At 46.2% G+C, this 27,496-nt stretch overlaps 1 protein-coding gene across 1 annotated transcript in view; it reads right to left on the minus strand.

The window, feature by feature from the left end:
* The window catches only part of LOC138567582 (zinc finger protein 567-like), a 265,074-nt gene that overhangs the window by 152,904 nt on the left and 84,674 nt on the right, over positions 1-27,496 (minus strand). The window contains exon 2 of the mRNA XM_069645955.1: positions 23,520-23,643. Coding sequence (XP_069502056.1) covers positions 23,520-23,640 — 121 coding nt within the window. The 5' untranslated portion in view covers positions 23,641-23,643. The remainder of the gene's footprint in view (positions 1-23,519; positions 23,644-27,496) is intronic.

Raw genomic sequence — 27,496 nt, forward strand, 5'->3', positions numbered from 1 at the left:
GCTTTTTCAAAGCATGCTTGAATTTTAGAAAGAAACAAAGAATATGTTTGAAAACATAACAATGGAGTGAGTCCCACAAACGTAAACCAGGTAAGTTTCCTTTTAAAGTTTCTTGGAACAGCAGGGTGATCAGGTAGGGCTCATTTGGAGCGCACGCTCAGGAAGGGGGAGCGGTATGGTTAAGGTGAGAGAATTGGGTGAGGTTGAAGCAAAGCAGGAGATGATTTGATGAGACAAGTCAAAGGGGGAAAGGGTGAGCTCCGCTGTGCCCGATTAGAGGAGCTGGGCACGTATACGTGGCTGAGCAGGAACAACAAGGAAATATCCCTGCATAGCAAAACAAAATGAAAGCACGGAATTATAAAGGCAACAACAGCTTGGTTCTTTTAATGAAACCCTCCTGCCCACTGGTTTATATTAACAAATTGTGACTTTCACAATTCATACAACAAGCATTTTCAATCATGTCTGGCTCTGGAGAGTATATATACAGCATTGGCGAATACAAAACTGATAGTGAGGTACCATCTGGTAGAACTGAAATAAATAGGCAGACCAGTGCATGGGCCATTACATGGGCCAAACAACTTTGCATAGTTTTTAAAGTGCTGCATTTGTTTCAAGAACAGGGATGTCCATTTTTATCAGAAATGACTTGCTTTTCTACAGCAAGAAGGGTACCTGTACAAGATCACAAACATGGGAACAGGCTGCTCTAATGTGCTGCGATTCTGTATTGCTCAGCCGCGGAGATGACGGAACAGGAACACCTGACACGCCAAGACACAAGGCATTCACTGACCACCTGCCACGACAGAAAGTCATGCTGAAAGTCACTCGACAGTCAGCCTGCTGCTAGTTGCATGTCTGCAACAAGTCTTAACCAGGGAATCAATCTGAATGCATTGACTTTTAAAAGGAAGCAATTAAAAGTTGCTTCTTGCACATACGTTAACAGTTTACTTACTAATTGTATTCACTTACTAATTTATACTACACTTTGTTTCTTTACCTTAATCAAGTTGACTAATTGGCCCAGAACAACACAGATTAGTTTTGATTTGTCCGATCCGGCATAATTACTAAAATAAAGGTGGTTTCTTTTCAAATGAGACCTGACTCGAAACTGCTCCTCCTTAGTGGTACAATGGATACGTACTTTAAACAAGTGGTTGGGGAGCTTGAATCTCAGATACAGGGAAGTGGAAAAGGACCCGTGTGCTTCAGATCCAATTACAAGAATCCCAAGTCACCTGGTAGACCAAGTATAGTGGGCGGTACTCCTTCCACTAGTGAAGCGGAGAAGAGCAAGGGTGCATAGAAAGTGATTCTGAAGAGGTCACCGACAGCCGAGTAGGCACCTCCAGGCAAAATAAGGGAAAGCTTAAGATGAATCTGGTGAGTGGGGGACATAATCACAGGTTTGGTGCAGCCACCTAGCCCAAGAAAGAAAATTGCTTTTGTGACTAACCAGGAGCTCCAGCCCCCAAGACATAGTTAGGAAAAGGAGCCCCAATCTTAAAGGGTTTGTAACAGAGAAGTTGGCCATTCAAAACTGATTTAATGCAAGAATGTATGTAAACTCAGAAAACTTTAGAGATAGTCTCCCAGTTGATTCAACCGCCGCGAAAACTCTGGAATTGTTATTTTCCCTGGTTATGTGTTTAACAGAACGATTGAGGAGAACATTATTACAAATTACGAAGAATGGACATGACCTTGTGCAAGCTATTGAAATAAAATCTAGTCATTTGAATCAATTGAACTAAAAGGTTGCGACTGAAATAAATCACCAAACCTGAAGCAGTGAGGCCCTAAAACATTAAAAGAACATTTTTAACAACAAAATGTCACAAATATGCTTGTTGGAGAAGTCAAGTCTGTGCACCAGCAAGTAGCCTTTGCTCTAATACAGCAGTGTCTCAGGCTTTATGACATCATCAGTCTATACAACTCAAACACAGATTTGATTTGCCAACAGCTGCGATTCCTTTAGTGTGGGAATTCACTCAAGTCCTCATGCTGAACGATGGAAAAAGGGAGTACATGCTTTTTAATAGACAAAGCTACCCAACGGCTATGTCCAAATTTGGTTGGTCCCTCATTCAACCCTAATTTGGACTTGTGGCTGCAGGCATTTCTTTCACTGGGAGATCTGAGATTTCATTATCAGGAGACTGTCTGGAAGTTTCTTTTAGAAACGTCCCTTGTACACCATTTGTTAAATTCTAACTTATCAAGAATGGAGTGAAAATCAGAAGGCTTACTTTTTGCCTTTCATCATACCTTTACCCTAATCCTTTGAGGGACAGTTTGAAAATTAATCGACAGGTCACCAGGGGTGTCAGTGTCCCAGAATCGCAACTTTTTGACATTTAGTTTATTACAAACTTTTATCAAACCATTTATCAACACATCTAGTCACATTCACAACAACCATCACCTCGTTCAATCAGTTCATAATGATCGACTTAGTTTTCTTTTTACTTCAAATAAAATTTCATTTCATTAGCCTCATCAATTAAATTTGGATAAGCGTATTCACATCTCGTTCAAGATTGTGTCCATATAGTCAATTAATGTACATGTTAGCATTACATTATTTCCTGTAAGCACTTTGACCCACCACTCGTCCATGTCACCATGTAAAGGGACAAAATTACCCAAGAATTTGGAACGCAATGATGACAATTCCAGACATTCGATGACCAAGTGCTTTAGTGTTTCGACTCCTCTCTTACAAAATCTACAGTAATTATTTAATGTGCCTTTATCGGGTTTTAACATTAACATTTCCTTTGTTTTGTACAGGTTTAGCCGAAATCTTAGGAACTGGTCTCTGAGGTAGCGAGAAGGACATTTTATAAGATAGTTCGGTGAATGATCGACCCCTCGCGATGCTGGACCATTAGATAAGGATGAGGCCAAATTATTTTGTTTTTCAGTGTTTATAGTCCACTGCCATCACTTTAATTTTTTTTCTTGCAGCGAGCGGGTTTGTCAGAACAGTTTTCATTGTGACATCAGGTTCCTTTAAGATTTTATCAATTTTCGCTGTCCATATGTCGAGTAGACCTTTATGAGATCTTGTTTTCCATATTCAACAGGCGATACCGTGGTGGGGCAGGTGGCAGGCATATTTTTCTCAGCACTGCAACTGATTTCCAGATCACTAGACTGCAATGATTCCAGGCATAATTCATATTGTATCGCACAAATTGACACATTGGTGGGAAGTCTTCATATTTTCCGCCAATATTGGCCCTCGAGTTGACTCCAAATAGGTATCACTTATGTTCCACCCTGCTTCACATCCATATGTGATGATTGGTGTTACTTTCTGTCGGTAGAAACTTAGTAACGGTTTCAGTGTGAATTGACAATATACTGTGTGTAATTTTATGTCTTGTAATGAAAGTATTTTAATTCTAGTTGTTATGTGTTGTACCCAATTCCATTCACAAATTCGATCCCCAGATAGCGCATGGAACTGACAGTTTCTAGTATCTCGCCAGCTACTGAACTCTTAAAAGTCTTGTCTCTTTTTCTTTATTGGTCCCAAATGAAAGAATTTTTGATTTTTATACATTTATTTCTAGGTCATTTTTTGTAAATATGTATGCAGGTTTGAAAGTAGGAGTTGAAGCCCTATTTGTGTAGAATCTATTAACACAATGTCGTCTGCCTATGTAACCCAGCTAATAGGCTGTCCGTTTATCCGTGGTGGAAATTAATTTGTTGCTTTCAGAGATATGGGCAAGTCGGAAATGAATAGTTTGAATAATAGGGTGGCCAATGGGCATCCTTGTTTAACTCCTTTCTTTGTGGGTATTTCGTCTGACAGGCCACCTTGTGCGTTCAATCTAATTCTTATAGTCATGTTTTTATGGAGAGCCTTCAAGGGCTGGAAGAGATTGCTAGGGCAAGACCAACTTTGCAGTTTCTCCCAAAGTAGCCTTCTGTCGATAGTATCAAACGCTTGCCTCAGCTCTACAAAGGCAAGAAAGTTTACTACCACGTTTCAAGGCTTCCAGTTTCAAAATGTTGAGGAGTATTAAATTCAGTTCGGTGCCCACACCTTTTGTAAATCCTGTTTGTCTCATGTCGAGTATGGCAGCATCAATGGCCCACTGGTCAAGTTTTTTTTGTAAGCAAGAAGCAAAGATCTTCCCGTTAGTGTCCAGATTGGCAATCGGGCGGTAGTTGGATGGGTCATTGTGAGGTGGAAGAAGGGGCAGCCGCCCTGGATACTGGGAGAAAGGAGGGCGTTGCGGAGGGGGCCCATCAAGTGCTGGCCATCAATGAAAAGAGACAGACTATAGATCCCAGAATGACCCACGGAATACTACATCAGGGAGTGGGCACACAGATGGGAAAGGAAAGGATAAAGACTACAGATCCCAGAATGCCCCACGAAATACTGCATCAGGTGGAGGCACACCGATGGGTAAAGAAAGGAAAAAGAGGAAAGGGAGAACCGGGTTTCCTCATGTTAGAACCGCCCGAACACAAGCAAGGTACAGGGTTAACCCACAGTGGACGGAGTAGGGAGGAGGTGGGGAATCAGAATCAGGTGTGTTAAAACCGTTGCTGAGAACACATGGGGCTGATTACGGGGGAGGGGCCGGACAGGGGTTAAATGCAACTCCAATAGACTCAGGAGGGGTCTTATCTTGCAGGAACAGTGCATGGCGAGAGACGCCGCACCCGAGTGGAGTGAGACCAGCCAAGAATACGAGTGGGCTTACTAGTAATAAGCGGAAAGCCCACAGATTGACGCCGTACCTGGTCCAAGGCTCAAGACATTCCAGTGGAGAGAAACGGCCGCCGAATAAGAAGGATTCGGAGGGGTGAAGTGTGTACTATGGCCATTTGTTATTTTTCGTTTTCATGGCCGGCAGACAGGTTTTAAAAGGGTGAAAGCCTGTAATCGCCTGGCTGTTATTTTGGAACTAATTAAGCCCAGCAGCAGAAGGTGCAAGTAAAGCAAGGCACAACGCCTGTGCCTACGAGGTGAAAGGAACCGTCATTAGTTGGCTGAAGTTATTGATCTGTGAACAGTATTTGTTGTGCAATAAACCGCTTGAAAGGAAAACCTTGTTCGTCTCCAGCTGACTACTTAACAGTGGTGGCAGCGGTGGGATTCCAGAGGAACGCAAAATCACCAGCAGCATGGAAGCCATGTTAAAAGCATTGGCTGAAGGCCAACAGCAACTGCAGCAGTTGGTGCACGTTCAAGGGCATCGAGCGCAGGTGGACCGGCAGGCACTACAACAGGCTCTACAAGTGCAAACAGCAGCTCAAGAACAGGGAAGAGAAGCAGTGAGGATTCTGGGTGAATCAATGGCTAACCAACGGGCACATCCAGCCATTCCCCCTACCGTACTTCAAAAATACCAGGCAGGGGATGACCCTAGTTATTTCTTTGTAAACTTTGAAAGTATAGCCCGAGCAGCACAATGGCCACAGGACAGATGGGCTTTCTTTTTGGTGCCACTGCTAACTGGAGTAATGCAGGGAGCCCATCAGGCTGCCAATCCCACAGGGGACACCCCATATGTGGACATCAAGAAATCAGTGCTGGAAATGCTGGGGTTGGATGAGGAGAAATTAACGGATGTTCGTGAAACTAAACTGAAACCCAGCGAGAGCCCCAGGCAACTGTTCTACCGCGTACAGGATTTAGCGGAAAAGTGGCTACAACCCAACACAGCCACGATTGGACAGATTAAGGAAAAGGTAATCTTGGAACAATTCATTGACACCCTGCCTAGTCCCACCCAAAGGTGGGTAAGGCAACATCACCACCTTACTCTGTCGGAAGCCATAGATGTGGCCACCGCCTATCAAAAAGCCGGAACACCCCGCACCTTCACAACCCTACCAGCGAGGCCCCCCAACGAAACTCCTATTATGCGCAACAATTACAGGGGAGCAATCCAGGAACCCAGGAATAGGCCAGACCCTAAGCCCAACAACGGAACCAGTGTCCTAAAGGGACAGGCACCCCAATGCTTCGAATGTGGGAATGGGGCCATATAGCCAGGTTCTGTGCCAGAAAAACCAAGGCAGAGCCAATGGACATTGGAACGCTACAAGCTCCAGGATATCGGAAGAAACTGCCCTATGTTTCAGAGGTAACGGTGGATGGACATCCCCAACAAGCCATGATGGACAGTGGTAGCAGACAGACGGCCATACAACCGCATGTGAGTGAGCAAGACCCAGGAAAGGTGAGAACCACTGACATTAAATGTGTGCATGGGGACGTAAAAAGGTATCCTACGAAAGACATTGTGTTGGGGCTACAGGGACAAGAGATACCAGTTAAAGTAGCCATTATTCCGGCCATACCAGCCCCAGTACTAATAGGGACAGATATTCCAGAATTCGATAAATGGTTAAAGGAAGCTCCATTTGCCAAAACAGAGATCGGGGTACCAGCAAGAAGGGGGAAACTCACAAAAAGCCAGAGAAAGAATATGGAAGAGAACAGGGGAAAAGGAATGGAAATTGCCCTCATAGACTGGCGAGTGGGAGACCATCTTCCCTCGTTCCGGACCGAAACCGGACTAGATGAAACCCTAAAAAGGGCCAGGGAGCAAGCCCAAGCAATGAGAGAGACTCCAGGTACTACTCCATACTTCAAGGAAAACCAAGGGCTAATATATAGGGTGACCAGAAGTTCTGATAATCAGGAGAGGGAGCAATTGCTGGTTCCCCAGTCACACTGGAAAACTCTGATTCAACTGGCCCATGATCACACAACAGGGGGGCACTTAGCGGAAAACATGACGGTGAAAAGGGTGTTGCAGAATTTCTACTGGCCTGGAGTGTATGCGGAAATAGCCAGATATTGGCAAGAGTGTGCCATATGTCAAAAACTATTCATCATATACCGGCTAGAGCACCTCTACAAAGAATGCCCCTGATTAGGGAACCCTTCCAGAGAATAGGAATGGACATTGTAGGGCCATTGGAGCCCACCAGTAGAGGGTTCCGGTTCCTCTTAGTGATTGTGGACTATGCCACTCGCTATCCCGAAGCTTTCCCTTTAAGAGGAATCTCAGCAAGAAAGGTATGCGATGTGCTTATGCCGTTCTTTGCTCGTGTGGGAATTCCCCTTGAGATAGTGACAGACCAGGGGAGTAACTTCATGTCAGGGGATATGAAGGAGGTGTGTAAGACCTTAGGAATTCAACAGTTGAAAACCTCAGTGTACCATCCCCAAATGGATGGGTTGGTGGAACGATATAACAAAACTATTAAACAGATGATAAGAAGAGCCACCAGCCCCACAGGGTTGGGATGGGATCGGGTTCTACCTTGGGTGTTGATGGTACTAAGGGATACCCCGCAATCCTCAACCGGATACTCCCCTTTTGAATTGTTATTCGGGAGACAGCCCAAGTCCATACTGGGTTTACTAAAAGACACCTGGGAACAACAGGGGGAAACCTCACTCACCGACTATGTTAATGACCTAAAAGAACATCTAGGTAAACTGAGAGACTTTGCTCAAGAAAACCTGGGGAGGGCCCAAGACAGACGGCCCAAGACAGACAAGAGAAGTATTATGATCAAGGGAGCCGACCTCGAACTTTGAAGGTAGGGGATAAGGTATTGGTTTTACTGCCTACCCACACAAACAAAATGTTGGCTCAGTGGAAGGGCACGTATCAGATAACAAAAACATTGGGACCTGTAAACTATGAGGTCGAACAACCCGAACGGAAAAATATATTTCAGAATGATCACATTAACTTGCTCAAGCTGTGGAAAGAAGGAACACCGGACATATTATGTGCAACACTCTCAGATATGTCAGTCTCAGAACAAATGGTCCCTAATAGCCATAGTAGTCTTCAAGATGTCAAAATGGGGGAACAGTTGAGTGAATCCCAAAAGACCGAATTATTGGATACCTTAAAACAGGTGGCCGAGATTTTTTTCAGGAATACCAGGAAGAACACATATGGCTACCCACTCTATACCCATGGAAGAAGGGAAAATTGTAAGGCTCAGGCCTTACCGAATTCCGGAGTCAAAACGTGGGGAAATGGCCAAGGAAATAGATAACATGCTCGAATTGGGGACCATTGTGCCATCTAAAAGCGCATTGGTGCTCGCCAGTGGTCCTAGTACCTAAACCTGATGGTACTACCAGGTTCTTTATGGACTTTCAGCAGTTGAACGCAATATCCCACTATGAAGCCTACCCGATGCTCAGAATTGATGAACTGATAGAAAAATTGGGTTCAGCCTCATTCCTGAGCACCCTGGATTTAACCAAAGGGTATTGGCAGATCCCCCTCAACCAAGCAGACCAGGAGAAAACCGCCTTTTCGACACCTCAAGGGTTGTTTCAGTTCACTGTCCTACCCTTTGGTTTGCATGGGGCACCGGCCACATTCCAGGCATTAATGGATAAAATCTTGAGACCACACGAAGAATATGCCGCGGCTTACTTGGATGACATAGTGATCTTCAGCCATCCGTGGAACGAACACCTGGCACATTTGACCCAAGTGATACAATCACTAAAAGAGGCTGGTCTGCACATCAACCCAAAAAAGACTAAACTGGCAGCACACACAACCAAATACTTGGGGTATGCAGTGGGGGGAGGGGTGATAACCCCCCTTTTGGACAAGATTCAAGCCCTACAGAAGCTTAGGCCTCCCAAAACTAGGAAAGAAATTCGAGCCTTCTTGGGGTTTGTGGGGTATTATAGGAGATTCTTGCCACACTTCTCCACCATAGCTGCACCGCTTACAGATGCGCAGAAAACCAACTGTCCCCTACAGATCACCTCGGAGGCAGTGCAAGCATTTCAGACGCTGATCCGGATGATTTCCACAAAACCTGTTCTCCATTGTCCTGACTTTTCAAAGGAATTCTATTTGCAGGCGGATGCCTCGGGATGTGGTTTAGGTGCAGTGCTGTCCCAGGGGGCGGAGCAAAACCTTTGCCCAATAGCCTTCATCAGTAGGAAGTTACTTCCACACGAGATTCCGTACTCTACGCTGGAGAAGGAATGCCTGGCCATAAAATGGGCTGTGGAGTCTCTCCGATATTAGCTACTGGGTAGACAGTTTACCATTTTTACTGATCATGCACCCCTAAAATGGTTGCCTACACAAAAAGACTCAAACCATAGAGTTCTGAGATGGACGCTACAGCCTTACCAGTTCGTGACTGTGCATAAACCAGGAAAATATCAGATGGTGGCCGATTACTTGTCACGAGCCATGGACCTGCCCTGACGGCATGGGTCCTTGGGGGGAGCGGAGGGGGGGGCTATGTGAAGTGGAAGCAGTGGCAGCCACCCTGGATACTGGGAGAAAGGAGGGGGTTGCGGAGGGGGCCCATCAAGTGCTGGCCATCAATGAAAAGAGACAGACTACAGATCCCAGAATGCCCCACGGAATACTACATCAGGGAGGGGGCACACAGATTGGAAAGGAAAGGATAAAGACTACAGATCCCAGAATGCCCCACGAAATACTGCATCAGGGGGGAGGCACACTGATGGGTAAAGAAAGGAAAAAGAGGAAAGGGAGAACCGTGTTTCCTTATGTTAGAACCGCCCGAACACAAGCAAGGTACAGGGTTAACCCACAGTGAACGGAGCAGGGAGGAGGTGGGGAATCAGAATCAGGTGTGTTAAAACCGTTGCTGAGAACACATAGGGCTGATTACGGGGGAGGGGCCGGACAGGGGTTAAATGCAACTCCAATAGACTCAGGAGGCGTCTTATCTTGCAGGAGCAGCGCGTGGCGAGAGACGCCGCACCAGAGTGGAGTGAGACCAGCCAAGAATACGAGGGGGCTTACTAGTAATAAGCAGAAAGCCCACAGATTGACGCCGTACCTGGTCCAAGGCTCAAGACATTCCAGTGGAGAGAAACGGCCGCCGAATAAGAAGGATTCGGAGGGGTGAAGTGTGTACTATGGCCATTTGTTATTTTTCGTTTTCATGGCCGGCAGACAGGTTTTAAAAAGGTGAAAGCCTGTAATCGCCTGGCTGTTATTTTGGAACTAATTAAGCCCAGCAGCAGAAGGTGCAAGTAAAGCAAGGCACAACGCCTGTGCCTACGAGGTGAAAGGAACCGTCATTAGTTGGCTGAAGTTATTGATCTGTGAACAGTATTTGTTGTGCAATAAACCGCTGTGAAAGGAAAACCTTGTTTGTCTCCAGCTGACTACTTAACAGTCATCCCGATTGCCCTTCTTGAAAACGGGTATGATCCCTGCTGTTAGCCAAGATGTCAGGAGTTCATTTCTGGTTGCAATTCGTTGAAATAGAGCTGTTATGAACGGTGTCCATTCATTTTTGTGCATTTTTTAGCATGATATTTGTTATGCCATCAGGGCCAGCAGATCTTGAATTATTTAACTTTTGGATTGCCTCCAAGATGTCATCCGTTGTTTCACATACATTCCACTCTTTGGTTTGCTTCCCACACTTTGTCTCTTTATTGTCGTCTGCCTCATTTGTGGATGTGGCAGAACCAGACACTGGCATTTCATATTTTGGTCATGGCTTAGCTTTGATTTGCGACGCCATCGTTTATTATTGACCACATTTGGCGATTATCGTTTTTTGCTAGGAGATGAAGTATATATTCTGCTCTTTCTTGGTCATGTTGAGAGGCAAAAGCTTTTAACCAGTTTTGATATATTTGACGTCTTTTTTTTTATTTCGACGGCATGGCTGACTGCACAGGTTTGTCTCAGCAGCCTTATATCTTTATGTGGAGTTTTTTTTGCAGCGCTTACTTGCGCACTGAAAGGATATTTATTCGGTTGATTGCCTGTATGTTTCCAGCTTCGGGTTGTAATAAACTGGGTTAAGAGAGGAGCGTAGTTCACGTCCACCATAAGTACATCTGCAAACATTGTTGTGTTCAAAATGAAGGAGGCGAGGCACGCACTCCAGGTCCTGGTCAATTAAACCTGTTGTAAAAATTGTATATATCTGGGTTAAATCCCAAAATGAGCAGGTTGCTCAGTGTTACCAGGGTTAGATCGCTTCAGCTGAAGTTCTGTTGTCTGTAGTTGTACTCCTTCAAGCGCTTTCTTGTCTCAAATAATCATCAGGAAGGCTGAGTTTCATTAGCAGGTGTTACTGATAGTCTCAAAGAATTCTGGTAGTTGTAGTGAGAAAGTGTTTCCAGTGCCGGTGCCAGTGAAGTACTGGTTTAAAATGGTGCCAATCATTTTATTTTACTATTAGTATGTAGACCGGCACCTTAGCCAACAAGGCAGTCCCTTTGTCCAACAAAGGGATTATAGAGGCTTAAATTGAGACAAACATTGTGGAACCTAAAATAAGACCTGTAAATTCTGATAATGTAGAACTGATGGAAGACTGCCTAAATAAGGAGCTTAATATCGTGTTAATATGGTCACAAGCTTCATTATTGCACAGAAATTAGGAAAAGCGCCAACTAAACAGGTCAAAGTTTCTCACTGCATGTTTGTTGGATACTACATGTAAGAAAGAAAAAAAAGAAACAGGACTAGAATCTCTAACAATTAACCCTGCCGATGGACCTCGTATTACATGTTGAGAAAACAATATGAACTTAATTTAAAACCAAAGGAAGAAGGCCCCGTTGGAGGAAGAAAACAAGATGGTTGTTGATAAAGTATGCAATAATTATCTTAATAAAAGAAATATTATCTTGTTTGGGGCCAGAGTAATTATTTGCAGCCGTATTTGGGGCTCCAAGCTAATCAATGCTGGTGTCCAGACTATATTCTGGTGAATGTGTTTAAATGATATCCAGATATTTTGCCACCTTTATGGTCAAATGTTTTGAATGCCATGATTGCCAGCACAAAGTTTCCAGTTTCATGGAATAGTGTGGTAATTTGTCTGGTATAAACAAGGTGTTAAATTGGAGCCATGAAGTTACAGGCAGAATTCATTACAAGGCAATTCTCTCAGATTATTTGGGACGATTCTGTGACCGGTTGCTGAAGTGGATAAATAAGAATCATATGTTATGTCCTACCCAGCTTAGTTTCCAGGAATTCCCAAGAGCTAGCAATCAAGCCTTAAATGTTCACTTTGTAGCAGTTTGGTCCATGTATGTAAAAAGAATATATCTGGCCTAGATGGACTTGGCTGTTACATTTTAGCCAATGTACAGAAAGGCTGGTCATTAAGAAGTTTTTGAAATTATCTTAATTGTGCATTTGTAAAATATACCATTTAGTTAAAAAAACTTTATTTATTTGGCTTGACAACGCACCAGAGAGCAAAAGGAGCCACATGGCCCCATCAATAAGAAAACCAAGCAATATACATATTAAGCAGCACATCCTGAGTCAACAGAGGCATGCAGGGGGTGAGGCAGTAGACAAGGTATTGACAGCTGTATCGAGGGGGACAACATTCACGGGGAGCCTTCAGGGGGGGCCGAGACAGAATTTGAAGGTGAGGCCATGGCGGACATATAGTCCTGGAACTTCCGCCAGATGTCTCTTGGCCTTGAATGTGGGTGTTGCATTGCGTTCCAGGAGCCCTCCGTAGCATGAGCCTATGTAATTGTCCTGAGCCACTGTGTAGGTAGGCGCCCTAGGGCAGAGCCAACATAATATGCAGCGGACTGCCAACAGCATGCAAAGACCTGCTAGTTTCTTAGAGTCGCGGGCCAACTGGGGGAGGTCATGGAAAAGGCAGTGCAGTAGGGTGGGGACAATAGTGTGCTCCAAAATGTCCGAAAGTGTGGAACAGATGTCCGACCAAAATTGGGTCAGGCAGGGACAGTACCATAACATGTGGATGTAGGAGGCTTGATCGGTTCCACACCTGGGGCAATTGGGAGGAACGCTGCAGAACATGCGATATAGTTTCATTGGTGTATGATGGTATCTGTGTAGCACCTTGAATTGAATTAATTTAAATTTAGTGTTATAGGACACATCATGGGTGCGGGCACACATTCGGGACCATCTCTAGTCAGTAAGCTCGACCCCGAGATCATCCTCCCATTTGCATTTCAGCTTGGTGAAGGGGAGGGGCTGCTCTAGTCTGCAATAAGGAGTAAAGTCTCGACACCTTACCTTTGAAGGAGAAAAAGGAACAGAGCTCCGCAACTATAGGCTCATCAGGCGGTAAAGTGGGGGAATCTGGATTTGAGATTCTTCCGGAGTGAGGAGTATTGTAGCAATACTGAGGGCCGACGTTTGAGGGAGAGAGGGAGATCAGGCCACTCAATAAAGTTTCCCTGTTCGTAGACATCCCGGAGGGTCAGAAAGCCAGCATCCGCCCAGTGAGATACTACTGATTGTGGAATATGTGGGACATCAGGGAAGAAGTTCCATAGTGGGAGGTCCCCGTGGAACGGGTGAAGTGTGCCGACCATTGTCTAGAGTTTGGTCAATGCCAAGGATGTGTTAGCTACGGGGTCTGCGGAATCTGAGTTAGGAGGAATTGGTTTGAGGATCAGGGAGCCAATCACACAGTCACAGACAGTTAGTTTCTCCAGTCGAACATGTTGGGGCGGGGGGGGGAATCAATGGTATTAAACCAATGTGAGGCGAACTGAGATTGGGCTACCACCCAGTATCTGGTGAAATCTGGGGTGCTGAACCCGCCCAATTCCTTGGGGGCGGTCAGCATGGACAGCCCCTGAATGCCAAAGGAAGGTGTTGCTTATACAGTGTAGTGTTTTAAAGAAAGCATCCCCAGGTTACACAGGTAGATTGTTAAATTGGTAAAGAAGTTGAGGTAAGACTACCATTATAAGTATTCCAATTCTGCCTGCCAGTGAAATGGGGAGTCTGGCCCAGCTGGAGGTCTTTTTAGCAAGGTTAGTCAGGTAAGTCTGGTCATTGTCCTCACGCAGCTTCGCCGTATGTCGGGAGACCACCACCCCCAGGTAAGTGATACTAGACGGAGACCAGTTGAATCCATATACGTCCAAGGGGGGATGTGTGGAGTCTGTGTGGGAATAAGGCAGACTTGGAACAGTTTACTTTCAAGCCAGATATGTCCCCAAAACGGGCAACATTTGCTAGTATAGGGGCAAGGTTGGTTTCAGGGGAACAGATGTACAGAAGGGCGTCGTCGGCGTAGAGGGAGACTATGTCGGATTGGCCGGCTGAGCCCAATCCTCTATGTGAGTGTGACTGGCAAAGCATGTCAGCGAAGGGTTCCATGGCCATGGCGAAAATGAGTGGGGAGAAGGGGCATCCTTGTCGTGTGCCTCTGGATATCTGGAAGGGAGTGGAGCACCTGTCTTCAGTACGAACGCTGGCCGATGGAGCGGTGTAAAGCAGCTTTACCCCTGTTCAGAAATTAGGGTCGAACTTGCATTTCTGGAGAACTCGCCATTGTTATTTCCACGAGACCGAGTCAAACGCCTTCTGCATGTCTAGAGTGGCTGCAACCGCCTGTGTGGCCGGGCTGATTCTGCTGATCACATTGAAGAGCCTTCTTAAATTCAGGGATGTGGACCTACACGGGACAAATCCCGCTTGGTCGGGGTGGATGATGTGGGGCATGCATGGGGCTAAGCGGTTGGCCAGCAGTTTGGCGTATATTTTAACATCACTGTTAATCAACTAGAGTGGTCGAGAAGAGCCGCACTGAGTAGGAGGCTTACCGGGTTTGAGGAGCACTGTTATCAGTGCCTCCCGGAGAGGTGGGGGGGAAGTATACCCCTATCGCATGATTCTTCCCATAGGGCCAGTAAGTGTGGGGTCAGGTGAGCCTTGTATTGTTTATAAAAATCCATGGGGAGCCCGTCCGGGCCAGGGGTCTTCCCTGATGCCAGCTACTCAATGGCCTCAATAAGTTCCTCGGAGGTGAAAAGCCTCTCCAGGAAGATGCTGGCGTTAGCGGACAGGACTGATAGGGGAAGATTCCCTAAATAGGAGTCAATTTCTGGTACCTGGGGACCGTCGGTTTCAAAGTACAGGGAGGTGTAGAACGACTGAAACTCCGAATTGAGATCCTGTGGGGAAGTGGCGAGTGAGCCGTCAGGCCTCACTATGGCTGGAATATTGGGAGCTCCGAATTCACGGCGCAGCAGTCTAGCTAGCATTCGACCCGGTCGCTCTCCTTCCCCGTATTTCCTTTCCGACTGGGGGGGGGGGGGAAGAGGGGTAGTTGTCCAGGAATTTAACCCCTCGCTCGGCAAGGCCACGGAACCTGTCCAGCTCCGAACCCAGTGCCGCTAGAGTGGTTGGGGAGTGGTCTTGAGCATATTGAGACTCGAAGATGGCCAGGGCCGATTCGCTAGCGGCAATATCTGCACGGTTTCCTTTCAGGATGCCGCAACCTTTGGAAATGGCAATCCCTCTTGTGTACGATTTAAAGGATTCACAGAGGACAGCTTGCGTTGATACGGAGTTTGCGTTGATCTCAAAGAATTCCTCAAATGAGGATTCAAGTTCGGTCGTAAAGACCTGGTCGAGAAGCGAATAAGGGCTCATCCTCCACTGCCTAGTTTTATCGGCGTCCAGACCCCAGTTTAGGGAAATGAGTACCGGTGAATGGTCTGATAGCGTCCTAGGGAGGATAGCCAGATGAGACAGGCATCAGACCAGCATGTCCGTTATGAGCCATCTGTCTATTCTAGAATGCGAATCGTGGACTGAGGAATAAAAGGAGTATGTACGCGTATCAGGGTTCACTAGACGCCAGGCATCTACTAGTGCCAGACGGGGAAGCAACGCAAGGATAGTATAGGCTGCTTTGGGTAGTTGGTGAGGCCTAGAGCCCGATCTATCTAGGGTGACATCCAGTATCATGTTAAAATCGCCTCCCCATAAAATTGGGATCAGGGGGTAGCCTTCAAGTAGAGAGGCTAGGTATAGGTAGAAATCGGGGTCATTGACATTGGGGCCATATATGTTTAAGATGGCTGCAGTTTGCCAATGATCAATACATATCTGCCAAGAGGATCTATGTGAGAGTGGTGACATGTGAACTTCAGGCTCTTGTGTCTTAAAGAGTGCCACGGCTTTGAGTGGAATAGTTGGTATAGTACCTCTGGGGCCCCCATTGCTTAGCGAATCGTTCACATTGCTCAGAGAGGGCATGGGTTTCTTGTAAAGAGAGGATTTTAGCCCCATGGCGTTCAGCTTGCAGCTGTATCTGCCACATCTTTTTGTGATTGCCCAACCCCCGGATGTTCCAGCTCATGAAGGTCAGGTCGGTATTAGCCATACCTGTGAGGGTATTGATTGTATTTCTGCAAAGGGGTTACCAGCAAAAAGGAGTTGGTCGATCTGAGTGCATGTGGTCCCCTATCTATGTGTCCATGATGTACTGCTATGGCGCGTGCGGCGTCTCCGACAGCTGTCAAGACTTTTTCAACCATAACGTCCCTCCCCACCCATGTCCCTCCCCCAATCAGAGGGACAAAACCCAAACAGAACCAGAAAATCCACAAACTTCTAGGCATCAATGCCTGGGAGTCTGTTAGCTAGCCAGGCGATGGCGCACCAAACTGGGGAGAGAGTGAGGAGATTATGCAATACGATAGCATTAACCACAGTATTCGAGGTAGGCACAAGGTGCAGAGGGGCCATGGCCAGAGAGGAGGAGGGCAAGTGGAACCAGTGGAATGCAGCCATGGGCCCAGGCGCACCATCTCGGGAACGTGATCTAGACCCCGGAATGGCAGAGGGTGGGCAAGGATCCTGGGGTCTAACCGCCGGGGGCCTGGATGTAGCTATAGGATAGTTACCAAACTGGGGACTGTTCAGGAAGTCGTATGCCTCTAAACACAATGAGTCAGCATGGCAAACAGGGCCACATTTGCAGAGGATTAATGGAGCAACATGAACAAAACCAGCAACTAATGAACTTCATTTGATGGGTGGCCATCATAGGGGGACATGCCAACGGTGGTCCCATATGTGGCTTAGGTACAGCAATAACCAGGGTAGGCATAGATCTCGTATTGACAATAAGTGGATCAACCCGGCGTGTGTTCGTCTATAAATTCCGAAGCCTCCTCTGGAATAGTGAAGAAGAATGTTTGGTTAGAGTGTTCGATCCTTAGCTTTGCGGGAAAGAGCATGGAGTATTTAACTCCTAAGTCTCGGAGTCTCTTTTTTACCGCACAGCAACGGAAAAATCCAGGTACAGGTGTATCCTCGCTGCCCCCAGAAGTAGCTCCCCCTTGGCCCTGGCTGCTCGCAGGAGGGCATCCCAATCAAGGACATTCAGGATTCTGGCTATAATGGGGCGATGCGGTGCCCCAGGTCTGGGTTTTGCGGTCAGGGAGTGGTGTGTACTTTCTACTGCAAATTGTGCCGAGAGATTAGGGTTATCCAGGAGTGTTAAAAGGATGCGTTCCACGTACTCCTCCATGGGCTCCTTGATGTTGTCCTCGGGCACACTGACAATGCAGAGGTTATTCCGTCTAGAGCGGAATTCGAGGTAGTCATTTTTCTTCTCCGCCACCGAGACCCGACTGGCAAGAGTGGTCACAGCAGCGCGAAGGGAATCCAGGTCATCCTCAGCAGTGCCAACCCTTCTTTCGATCTCGCCAACCCGGCTGTCCTTTCTTTCGAAATGGGCTTTTATAGATGAGATGGTACCATTCATATCGACAATTTAGTATGCAGCGTGGTGAAGCCTTCGCGCATGTACTCTAGCATTTTCTGCGAGTCATCAGGGGCTAAGGATGTCGAGGCGGTAGGTGACTCCTCCGGGGGCTCGGTCGGCGGTCTGGAGGCTGTCTTGGCGAACATGTTTAGTGGGCTTTGCTTCTTTCCGGCCCCAGCTCCTTTGGTCATGGTAACTAATGGAGTATGGTTCCCAGGCCCTTAGAAGGAAAGAGCTATCAGGAATTTCAAGTTCCACGTTGATGAATGCCCTGGGAGGGGTTAACACAAGGATGGTGATGAGGTATGCTGGGCACAGCGCTAGGGTGATCTCTCCCGGTCAAGCCAGGCCCACAGCGTGCCCCACGGAGCCGCAGGGGAGCTTCGTTATGAAGATACCACAGGACTGCTGCTTCACTAGAGTGGTACAGAACGATACGGCACAGATCGATGATAGCGGGGTCCCATAAGAGTCAGCCCAATGAGGCACAAGGTAGGATCAACTCAATCACTGTGGGCAGTCGTGAGAAGGGTAACAGGTGGAAAAGGAGGACTCCACCTCTAGACCGGAGCCTGTGGATCGGTTAAATAGTGCAGCGGGGGATTGCGGGGTTCGTCCAACTGATTTAATCAGGCATTGTGAGGCAGGGGGAACCCAACGGGTCTAACTCTGCAGGTTATTGTAGTGAATTCAGTGGCCGGCGATGCCCCACAAGTTAGCCCTGTTGTATCACCGCACAGCTGCAAGGGCACGGAAGGCCAAATGTCCGTAGCACAGGAATGGAGGCGTGCAGCAGGGGTGTTTTCCAAGTGCACCGCCCAGCACAGGCTCAAGATCCCACAGCACGTGTACAGGGGAGCGAGGCGCTAGCAGGAGGGTACAGTGGTGCCTCGTGGTTCAGGCACGGTCACGGTAGGCGCCCCCAAGGACCACGGGCGGAGAGCAGTGCCGCCTCAGATCCCCGTCTCAGGGGTCCCGGCGCCAGCCTGCACCGCCCAGATCAGGCCGAGGCACCGCCGTCACAGCGGGAGTGGAGGAAGGTGGGCCGTGAGGCGCACAAGCGGTAGCCGGGGTTGGCCACACAAGACCGCAGGAGCCAGTCACAGTCGACCCCCCACATCCCCACCTTGCAGCAGGTGGATCCAGTGTTCTTGAGGAGAGGGCAGCGGGGGGTGGGAGGCAGACGATGTGCAGGTGGGGGGGGGTCAGCAGCGGCACACAGGTAAGCGGCGCGGGAAATCCGGAGCCCTCAGATGTCGTAGATGCCGGCGAAGGAGGCAGCAGCGGCACAGGAAAGGGGCCAGAAGCCCAAGGCCGCTCGCAGAAAGGTGACGAGAGGAGCAAGGGGCCAACCCCGCCACGGCTACCAAGAAAATGTTTGTGCTTTGTGGTCTAAAATTCATCCCAAGCCCCCCTCCAACTCCCAAATTTCACATGGTGTCGTATTGCACGCCCCCCCTCCGCCCCCTCACCTCCAGCTTGATAGCATTTTTATGTCTTTTCCTTTTTGTGTAGCCGCAAGTATACCAGCAGTTATCTCTTGCATCAAACGAACAAAACATTGGCAGCTTTTCAGTACAACGGTGTCTGCCAAATCCGTCATACGAGTCACAAATAGATTTCAGTGAAGAAGAAACTTGGTTAAGAGGGAGTAAAGATTTCATTGAATTTCCTGGGTTTTGTTGTACTATATACCACAGTCCATGTTGCACCAATAGGTTTCTTTGGAGCTCACTAGATCTCATTGTTGATGTAATTATTGATGTCACCAGTGACATCTTCGGTGATTGTCATCTGTGATGTCATCATTGTGGTCATCTGCTGAGCAAAAGGGGTGCATAGTTAAGGTGGACTTGCTCGAATGAGTGTAGGCCAAAAAAAGGTGTTTTTTTGCTTTCTTAACTCATTTTTTTACGAATCCTTCCCAAAATGTCCAGTTTGGGGGGCACTTGACAAACATTTTGTTTGGAAACCATTGGGCAAATCTGTCATGCAAGTCAAAAGTTATTAGCAACAGAGTTTATGGAACTAGGCAGTCACCATAACTATAATGATTATGGAGTGATGTCACAAGTGATGTCATATTCTGCGCAACAGGAGGCGCATAGTTAAGATGGACTTGCTTGAAATGCGATTGTGAATTTCAGGGGTTTTGTTGCGTTAAATCCCATCACCTTAACTCTCTCTTAACCAAGGGTTATCTCTGAACTAAAAGTTGTTGAACTGAAGAAAAAAAATATTCACTATTTTGTAACAAATTGTTCAGGCTGTTTTTACATATTTTCTTTGGTACGATGTTTGCTTTTATCGATTGCTATAGAAATTTCTGGAGAAAAAAAAACTGAATGAAGGAGAACAAATGGTGAGCCAGTTTATGAGTGGGTGAATAAAGAGGGGCCTAGAACATTATTTGGCAGAACCTTGGAAAGTAGTGGGGTCAGGTTGAGAGGAAGTGGGAGAGGGTAGGTGAGCCACTTCTCTGTTAAGTGAAGTTTAAGCTGAGCTTTGAAGAGATCCTGGATTCAATCATTCCTGTCCAACCGGACCACTACAGTGTTTGCACCCCCTGCCAACCCAATTCCCATCTACTGCGGTGTGCCACAAGGCTCCTGTGTCTCGCCAACACTTTACAACATCTTCACAAAGCTCCTCTTTGACCATCTTGACAACCTGGGTGTCACATACACCAATTACGCTGATAACACCCAGGTTCTCATCACATTGTCAGGCTGCTATAAAGATGACTCCAAACTAATCAATGACATATACTTGGAGATCCAGGCATGGATGGCAGAACATAGCCTATGTCTTAATGAGGAGAAAACCGAGCTTCTGATTGTAGGTTCCCAAACTCGCTTAAACAAATTAGACCCACATTATTCTGCCATCGACATTGATGGAAACTTGATTAAAGTCGCTAAGGAAATCAAAACTCTGGGGGTCTACATAGATTCCACCCTCTCTCTCAAGAAGCAAGTGAATGTCATGGCTTCCACGACTGCCTATACCAACAAGCTGATTAACGCATCCAAATCTTTCATGTCACCTAACAGCTGCATCACTTTAGCGAGGGCATTAGTATTGTCAAAAATTGACTATTGCAATAGCCTCTTTCTAGGCACCTCTGAAAGGAACCTTAACAGACTCCAGGTCCTACAAAATAATGCCCTGAGATCTGCATGAACATACCTCTATCCAACCATATCACTAGTTACAGACAGGAGGCCCACTGGCTCCCAGTACTTGACAGAATATCCTTCCGTACACTAGTCATAACCCAATAATGCCTGACTAATTCCGCTCCCAAGTACCTCTCAGACAAATTCAACAAACACCAATCAGTTAGACCTAATAGAGCCCTATATTTGCATTCCCTCACCATCCCGAGGTTCAATCTAAAAAGAGCCGGAGGAGTTACTTCCCAGTACTAGCCGCTAAACAGTGGAATGCCCTCACCCTCACCTTAAGAACGGAACCATCATTCTGGACCTTCAGAGCCAAAGTAAAGTGCTGGCTCTTAGATAAGAAACACTAATCGCTGGCTAACTTGCCAACATTTATATACATCTATCTGTATAACCGCCGACCAGGTACTCTCGCCTTCACTGTAACCCTTGGCGACCCTGTAGTACTCCTGTTTTTCTCTCCTGTATTGCTTCAATCTTTTGACCAGCCTGTAACCACCAGTCAACTCGCACTTATTGTCTGTTGTAATTTACATCATTTGTCTAAGCTCTTGCGCCCAGTTACCTGAGGGTTCGGTGCGCGATACAAATAAAGAAACTAAACTAAACACAGTTGGGCTGACTTTGATCGTCTTACTATGTACATAGGATTTATTTGGTCATATCAGCTGTTGCGCCATGTGGGTATGAGCAATGTGCTGTGGGATGAGAGTTCTAGTTCCGTTGCTTGCCATTAACTGAGTCTATTTGCAACCATAATGTACCTTTAGCAACACTCTTTTAATGCATTTCACAGGTTTTTATTAGGGAAACACACACCAACACAACAAAAGAGTATAGGCTGACAACAGATTGCACAATTTCCTTGCATTACTAGTAGATGCAATGAAATACATTGTTATATGGAAATATGTAAGGTCATAACCTTGGTGAACTTATCCTCATAAGATACCCTTTCAGATTTTCAAAAGCCTTAGCATGAAGGTATCACCCAGCTGCGGCTTGTATGGTTAATTTTCCTCTTCTCGTCATACAGCAAATCTTTCATAGGGTATCGCCTTAAAGTCTTTGTGTGTGTCCTGGAATAGTGTTTGGTCCTGCAATAGTGTCTGGACTAGACTGGTACACCTCAATCCCCAACTACTTGAATTCATTTTCAATGAAATGCATCCAAGATTAATTGCATGAAACAGCTCTTCTCTTAGTATCCTGAATAATGTTTCTGTTAAACCTCAGTAAGCCGGGGAAGAAACAAACGTAATCCTATCTTCCAATAAGTCATGTCCAATCTAAAGGTGCACTGGCCATATCTGTGATGCTTTCGGGAAGCTATACCATTTGCTGTTGAAAAGAAATATTTCTGATCTGAAGGCATGAACCTGCTTGGTGACCCCTGACACCAACGCCATAAGTTGCCAATTACAACAATTTAGCTTTCCAGACTTGTTTTATACCCAGTAAGCAAGTACCCTCGTGTTACCATTAAGCACATGTCCCTTAAGATTTTGTTATTTTACCTGCGTGTGTTAAGATGGGTATACCTGAAACAGTCACCCTTAAATTCTCTAATGTATTCACCCATGCCACTTGCTCATTCTTTTCATACATTTCCCTTGGTAGGTAGGTTGATTGATTGATTTTCCTGGAACCCTAACAAAAGATTAGGAATAATTAACAATCGCTCTCCCATATATACAGCATATTGACAAACCATTTTTCGGAAAGCTGCTAAAGATGAACTTATCATGGCATTCACATAAGCCAATACAGGTACCCCTTTGCAACCAATTAGTGGGGTATCCTTTGTAGCTGTATCCAGTAGGAGACAGTTCATGAACATTAAACCAGCAGAGCGATACGTACCCTTTTCAAACTCCTAATTTATGGGCAAATAGTTCAATTAATTCACTGTTGACCGTATAGTGTACTATGGTTTTAAGTTCTAGATGAATGCTGGTCATTGACATTAGTGAAAGTGACATAACCATCTCCTTCAAAGTGAATCAACGTGTGCTTCTATTGGCCAATTCAAATGGGATAATCCAGTCTGTGAAGCCTGGATATAATACACCGTTTTTTGTGGACACACCCAACGAGGAATCCCCAGGCCAAACGCCATTGCTCATCATTCAACAAAACAGAGTAATCCCTGGCTTCCAAACCACAAATCATCACAGACCTGCTTCTATGAAAGACCTACAGGGCTGAAGCAGAATCAGTCACTTCTCAGGTATTGAACCTTGGGGGTTTAGATTCAGAGAACAAGGTCTGGTAGAAGGTTAATGAACCACGCACCACACCCGGGATAAGCACAACGATCAGTTGGATACGGACTGGGTAGGAGCCTTCTAGAACTGGTCTTGCACCATACCATGACTGGAGTTGGGGTGGGGAGAAGCATCCTGGGGGCCTCATTACATCACAACAGCAATGAGCACAGCCTTGCAGGTTGGGGGTGGGGGAACTAGACTCAACCCAAGGGATCTTAAAATGTTATCAAAGAGATGCTTCCTGCACCACAACAGAATGGACAGTGTGTCCCACATGGACACTATCAAACACAGTTCAGACATTAACGAGATGAGAAAACCCCAGTGTGGGTCCATCAGTGAGAAACATCCGCCTTTCTAAGACAAACACATATGAAAGGAATGCATTTCAATCAATACAAAATTGCTGGTATTCTCAGAAGATTTAACCACACATTAATCTACGCACACCAGTTCCATCCCATCTTACTAAATTGATCAGAATTACCCTTATACGTGCAAATCTCTCCCAGTTCACTGGGCGCATGGCTGCAAAGATTCTCCTCCCCTTTCACAAAGTCGTCCTGGTCACAGGGGGAGAAGTCAAGGTCGTTGAAAGCCTTCTTCATTGCCTGCAACACAAACCTCTGGTCATTATCAATCGCATCATTTACTGAAATAATGCGAAGTACAGTGATCGGTGCAGGACCCAGTAACGTTCTTTAACCCCTAATTCCCCAGTGCAGACATTACACTACACAATGGCAAGACCATGAGCTACAGACCCGTCTTTGAGAATCCGCTCAGGGCTGTGCTGGGCAGCGAATGGCACATAGTGGAGACGGTGAGTGATTTGTACAAAAAATAAAATCATTGTCAGGGCCCAACTATTTTCTAGCCATGCCTGCGCTGTACCACATTGCCTGCTCCCTTCAGTGTTAACATTTTATTTGATGGATGCTCACTGTCTTTGGAAGGAAGATGTGTAAATTAGAAGCACCATAATAAAAAAAAAATAACATACTAGTTGTGTCTTCAAATGAAACAGGAAATGTTAATACCCTTGTTTATAGCAAAACAAAAAGGAGGTGATGGCTGGAATCGAATTAATCCGATACATGTCATTCAGCAGGGATGTGACCGAGCAGCTTGGGCTGGACTGCCCCTTTTGGGGTGGGACTAACCCCGATTTGCATATGGTCTTCCGCTTTCGTAATGGCTTGGCATGAGAGGAACGTGGGTCTGGAAGGTTTCCCTGAGCTGCACCAGAGGTGAAGATTAATTCTAAATCTTCCAGCCATCACCCCCTTTTGTTTTGCCATAAATCATGGTTAACGATTCTCTCAGATTCTGTAGGTGGCAACTGGAACATGCAGACCATTTACTCAGAAAGAAAATAGAACATTGGCTTTGTTCCCAGGACAAACACAGACAAAATCATTAATGTACTGATGAATGTGCCTGTCAAACACTGACCAAGGTTTTGAAAAGGTTGGAACTAAAAGCACAGGCAGCAACTTCTTCCCTGGCCTTGCCCGTGTGGTGGGTGCTGCAGACTAGTGACTGACCTGCGTTCCCCTCTGTGCTCGTCGCCCCTCTGCCCTGCTAATGGCCGCGGCCGGCCTTAGGCCGCAGTGCCCTGGGCAACAAAGCCAAAATGTGACGCCTCCCCCACGCGCCCCTTGTCAAAAAATGTCAATAGTTGCCGCAGCGCCCTATTGTTATTAAATGCGCTCCGCTCCAAGAGTGGGGAACATTTCATATCAAAAGGTCACCTTCTCCCACCCCGCCTGCTCGGGGGAGACCTCGAAAGACTACCCCGTGCTGGCATGGTGGGGGGGGCTAATGGCGTCCCAGGATGCCGCCTGGGTGGCCCCGACCGAAGGCCAGCCCTGCTCTTGGCTGTGCAACATCAATCGCAGTCAAATGCTTTATGTGCCTGCTGAATGACCTGCCACAATGGGGCCAGAACCGTGTGTGCCAAATGTCAGCCTTACCACTGACAGTGGTGTATATGCATGCTTTCCTGCCTGTCTGCTGAGCTAGTGAATTGCCCCTGGTACCACTGCTGCCCGGCTCCCTGCATCACATGCCGCAGCCACCCAACCAGCTGGGCAGTGCTCTACATTAGCAGAGTAGCACTGATGACAGAATGGAGCAGCTCATTGTTTGTGTTCGGACAGCTTTTCTGAAGTGCTACCAACTTCATCAAAACCATTCAAATGAGGTTGAACACGACTCCACTCTTAGTATAAGGCTGTACAACCTGAGTACATGGTAGCATAGACCGAGCAGCCAGGCTCATCTTAGGAGGGAGAGAGGGCTGTAGAATCAGTACAAATGAAATTGTAATACAAATGGTCCAAAGAAACACTGAAACACTATGTATGTAAAAATAAATGATTTCTTTAAATACAGGTAGGCCTAGATAAATCTAGGGGTGAATAAGTACTAACACATTATATGAAATCACAATTATAAAAACACAACACTATACTTGAAGGTACACAGACCAAAGTATACACCTTATTTGAACCCCTCCCACAACCCCCCTCACCCCTCCCCCCGACAGTAGTTTTAGGGAAGTCAAAACCTTTTTATACACATTCATTATAGGTCACACCTATTCTTGGGGCGTGAAAACCAATGGTTACTTTCACAATTACATTCAGTAATGCAAGAGCAGTAGACCCTACCAGTTGTACAGTGACTCAATATAAATCACGTAATCAGTCAACTGGACAATATACTTTTTGTGAATAGTGGAACACTTATTCCAGGTAGAGTAAAAACCTATAACTACTTTTGTGATAACACTTAGTTATACTAGGTGAGTTAAACCTAAGGATGTAATATTCAAATTACAGGTGCTTTTGAGATCAGTGAAACACAGATTGGGATAAGCAGTAACTCAACTTATTTTTTGGAAGGCACACAGCTAACTCAAGGCAAGTAAAACCCATATACTTTTTATATCTCACAAGCAGTCCAGGTTAGATCTTTCCTAGCTATAAGTATAACTGAAGTAACACTTACAGGGACAGTTAGAACCACAGACTCTAGGTTAGATAGCACTGGGAAAGTAACACCCAATGTTACACTTTACTGAATAGGCGACAACCTAATGCAAACTTATTCTGGACAGGCTAGCAGTCAGGGGAAGCAAGATCCAGTTGGGGGACACTCATACAATTATCCTCAAAGAACTAATCTGTTCATACCAAAAGTTGGAGGACACTTACACAATTATCCTACAGGAATAATCTGGTGAAACCAATGCTTTACTTTTGGGAAGAGGAACAATCTAATCACAGGAGAGTAATATACCTTCACATCTACTTTCTATTAGACTGGCAAAACAGTTTAAGGAAGAAAATAGGTTAACCATACTTTTAAGAATAGTGCATCAAACATCCAAGGTAAGTAGGAACTTTTGTAACTGTTCATTCTTAGAGTTACAGTTACCAACCAACATTTTCTTTTCTAGGCAAAAGGCCCAACCCCTTAAAATTCTTTCCCTTATTCTTGGAGCATGAGTGTTCTCAGTGGCAGAAGGCGGGGGGGTGCGGAGGGGGTCACTAGGATCTAGTGTCCAACAGGCAGTGTCAGGATAGGTTCTTTAGTAGCAAAAGAGTTCCTTAGGAAGACTGGGCAAACAGGCGAGTAATTTACTTCTGAGTTAGAAGAGGGTCCAGGGGCTTTGCAGAAGACAACCTAGCAGGATTCTAGCCGTGGGACTGGGTGCACTGGATGAGAGGCCTCCCCATCACAGAAAACACCCAACAGCTACACAGAAATCCTAACAGACTTAAGGTATGTACATACCCAAGCCAACACAGTACCTCAGCATTGAAGATTTTGCAGCTGGACTACTTCAGGATCTGCAGCCAATAACCCGGTCAGTGTATTCCTTGTCGTGACTGAAAACAGAATCTTGGAAGGCACTCTGCAGCAGGAATCAATCAAGAAGGCTCTAGGCAAGGTTTCCCTCATGGCTGAATGCGGTTCTGCGGATTTGGTGCCTTTTCAAGGAAGACAGAAAAGTGTGATTGAATTCTCGTTGTTACAAAAGGTCCAGTACTCTGTTGCAGGGACTTTTTGGACTCGATTTGTGTCTCTGGGGCGCTACCAGGATGCCCATGAAGTTTCAGCGAGATTCAGAAGACCGTGCACAGCACAGTGGCTTGAGGTCGCAGGGTATTGCAGCAACGCAAGGTCGCAGCAATACATGCGATGGCTCAAAATGGAGGTCTTGGAGGAGGTCTCTACTATCTTGCCTCCTGCCTTCAGTTCTTCTCTCACTACGCCCCTCTCTCTCTCTCTCTCTCTCTCTCTCGTGGCTTGTCATCACTCTTGTCCCACTACCCTAAATCTGCAAGTTGCCGAATGGCATCCACTACCTCATCAGTGGGTTTGCCCGTCATACCTACGAGCAAAGTCATAATGCCACTTTTGTATGCGGGTGGCGCAGTTCTAATCACCATG

The sequence above is a fragment of the Ambystoma mexicanum genome, chromosome 2p (assembly GCF_040938575.1).
Source record: "Ambystoma mexicanum isolate Mex_15411 chromosome 2p, UKY_AmexF1_1, whole genome shotgun sequence".
NCBI lineage: Eukaryota > Metazoa > Chordata > Amphibia > Caudata > Ambystomatidae > Ambystoma > Ambystoma mexicanum.